The sequence below is a fragment of the Triplophysa rosa genome, linkage group LG14 (genome assembly GCF_024868665.1).
Source record: "Triplophysa rosa linkage group LG14, Trosa_1v2, whole genome shotgun sequence".
Taxonomy (NCBI): domain Eukaryota; kingdom Metazoa; phylum Chordata; class Actinopteri; order Cypriniformes; family Nemacheilidae; genus Triplophysa; species Triplophysa rosa.
Genome location: NC_079903.1, coordinates 1,567,845 through 1,570,951, shown reverse-complemented (window position 1 = coordinate 1,570,951; position 3,107 = coordinate 1,567,845). Strand labels below are relative to the sequence as shown.

At 35.4% G+C, this 3,107-nt stretch overlaps 1 protein-coding gene across 1 annotated transcript in view; it reads left to right on the top strand.

The window, feature by feature from the left end:
• Window positions 1-1,676: 1,676 nt before the first annotated feature.
• The window catches only part of psph (phosphoserine phosphatase), a 22,947-nt gene continuing 21,516 nt past the window's right edge, over window positions 1,677-3,107 (top strand). Inside the window, exon 1 of the mRNA XM_057350649.1 lies at window positions 1,677-1,799. Within this exon, the coding sequence (XP_057206632.1) occupies window positions 1,714-1,799 (86 nt within the window). The 5' untranslated portion in view covers window positions 1,677-1,713. The remainder of the gene's footprint in view (window positions 1,800-3,107) is intronic.

Sequence of the window (3,107 nt, the reverse complement as noted above, 5' to 3'; positions counted from 1 at the left end):
TTTCTCCAAAACGGTACAGTAAAATAATTCCATATATGGTATGCATATAGTGTGGGATGGCCCCTACAGAAACCGACCATCAGTTTTTTCTAATTATTTGAAATAATGTTTCTATAGGCATTTGAAGTGGAGAAATGTGTATTTCTCCAAAACGCTACAGTAAAATAAGTCCATATATGGTGTGCATATAGTGTGGGATGGCCCCTACAGAAATCCATCATCAGTTTTTTCTACTTATTAGAAAAAATGTTTCTATAGGCATTTGAAGTGGAAAAATGTGTATTTCTCCAAAACGCTACAGTAAAATAAGTCCATATATGGTGTGCATATAGTGTGGGATGGCCCCTACAGAAATCCATCATCAGTTTTTTCTACTTATTAGAAATAAAGTTTCTATAGGCTTTTGAAGTGGAAAATGTGTATTTCTCCAAAATGCTACAGTAAAATAAGTCCATATATGGTGTGCATATAGTGTGGGATGGCCCCTATTGAAACCCACCATCAGTTTTTTTCTACTTATTAGAAATATAGTTTCTATATGCAATTGAAGTGGGAAAATGTGTATTTCTCCAAAACGCCACAGTAAAATAAGTCCATATATGGTGTGCATATAGAGTGGGATGGCCCCCTACAGAAATCTATCATCAGTTTTTTCTACTTATTAGAAATAAAGCTTCTATAGGCTTTCAAAGTGGAAAAATTTGTATTTCTCCAAAACGCTACAGTAAAATAAATCCATACATGGTGTGCATATAGTGTGGGATGTCCCCTACAGAAATCCATCATCAGTTTTTTCAACTTATTAGAAATAATGTTTCTACAGGCCTTTGAAGTAGAAAAATGCATATTTCTCCAAAATGAGAAAAACAAGTCCATATATGGTGTGCATATAGTGTGGGATGGCCCCTACAGAAATCCATCATCAGTTTTTTCTACTTATTAGAAATAATGTTTCTATAGGCATTTGAAGTGGAGAAATGTGTATTTCTCCAAAACGCTACAGTAAAATAAGTCCATATATGGTGTGCATATAGTGTGGGATGGCCCCCACAGAAATCCATCATCAGTTTTTTCTACTTATTAGAAATAATGTTTCTATAGGCATTTGAAGTGGAGAAATGTGTATTTCTCCAAAACGCTACAGTAAAATAAGTCCATATATGGTGTGCATATAGTGTGGGATGGCCCCTATAGAAACCCACCATCAGTTTTTTCTACTTATGAGAAATAATGTTTGTATAGTCAATTATATTGGAATACTATTTTTCAAACAAAATGCTTTCAAAAAACATACTGTAATTAAATCTGTTCAAATCCATGGGTACTGTAATTGCAAACTGCATAAACAATTTTATTTGCAGGACAAAGGTCTAGAAGGCATTAAAATAATACATATTTAAGATACAGACAGAGACATTGGTTTCACAATATAACGTTACAGCAATCATAATGCAAACATTCGGAGAAAAAAACCTGCATAAATTACGACAAAAACGAGATATTCTAAACGTAAAACAAGAAATATGTTATTGACAAGAGACGCGGATCATCTACATTTAAATAAAGCTTTACAAGCGGTGTTCCCGTAATGTACCGTAAACCACTCAATAAGCGCGCATCTGAACCTAAACAGCGGCTGGCTTGACCGTGTATTTTCAAACCGCGGCTGGCTTGACCGCAGTCCGATTGATGCAATAATTCGCTCTCCGATGAATGGATTCATTCAGTGTTATACTGTACATGCCGGACCTCTCTTGTCAGTATTACAGTGCAAGAAATTCACACTCTGTAATGATCTGGTAAGACAGTTTCGCATATCGATCTCATGTTTGAGGTGGTTTATGTTACGTGACAATTTAAAAATCAAAACGGTATTTAAACATTATTCAGAATTCTTGATTGCAAAGTTAAGTGGTTTATATCACAGCAAACCGGGCAACCTGCATATCCACTTGTTCGAAGTCATCAAATTTGTTGAGGCGAATAAATGCTGAAAATTGTTGATGAAATCGGTGTTAAGTGCATGAAGTGGGATTTAGCCTTATGCATTAGTTGGTGGACAATCACATTAGCATTATATAACGTTACCTTAATGTTTCTTTAAAGTCCCCGTGAAATAAAAAATGTAAATTTCTGTTTTTTTTCATGAAATACTGCAGCGTTTGATGTAAAAAGTTTATCAATGTGGGTCCTTGTCTTTTTTAAATTCATGTGCCCTCATAATCTTCATTTTAAATCTCAAGATGCACTTCCATCCTGTAGTGACTATCCATCCTAAATTAGGTTAGTTATGCTGCCTTCACGTGCTCTCGGAAATTCTATAATTCCCACTTCAACCTGGAAATCATTTATGGAAGGGTGCTCTTTTAATCTTAGCAGATACTTGTTTATGTTTAAATGCGACTAAATCATTAGTTACATTAACGTTTTAATGTTACTTAATACTTGTAATGGTTCAAAATCCAGACGTTACTTCCAGGTTGAAGTGGGAATTATAGAGGGTATGGATGTGTCCTCACTTTACCACATGAACACCATGTGAGCACGCCCTCCTGGGTGGCAAAACACTCAGCAAAATGAATGCTTACAATATCAGGAAACGCAATTCCACGCAACATTTCAGTGTCCAGGAACGCCTGATTCCTATGTAAGTATTGTAGCTCAGTGGTGAGCATGGTGCTTACAATGCCAAGGTCGTGGGTTCGATCCCAGGGGATTGCACATACATTGCATTATCCTATACATTTGTTTCCAAGTAATAAAATGGATAAAATTTTGGATAAAAGCGTCTGCCAAATGCAAAAATGTCAATGTAAATCGTAGAGAAGTTGTAAGAATCACTGTCAAGTATACAGTTTGGGCCATAAATATTTGGACAGAGGCACATTTTTTGTTATTTTAGCTGTGTATCAATATGTTTTCGAGTTACAGTTTTTTATAATAGATATTGTCTTAAAGTGCACACTCTCAGCTTTATTTAGAGTGTATTCACATCCAGATTAGCTGAAGGATTTAGGAATTACAGCTCTTTAATATGAAGCGCCCCCCTTTTTCAAGGGACCAAAAGTAATTGGACAGTTGAATAAAAAGCTGTTTTATTCACATGT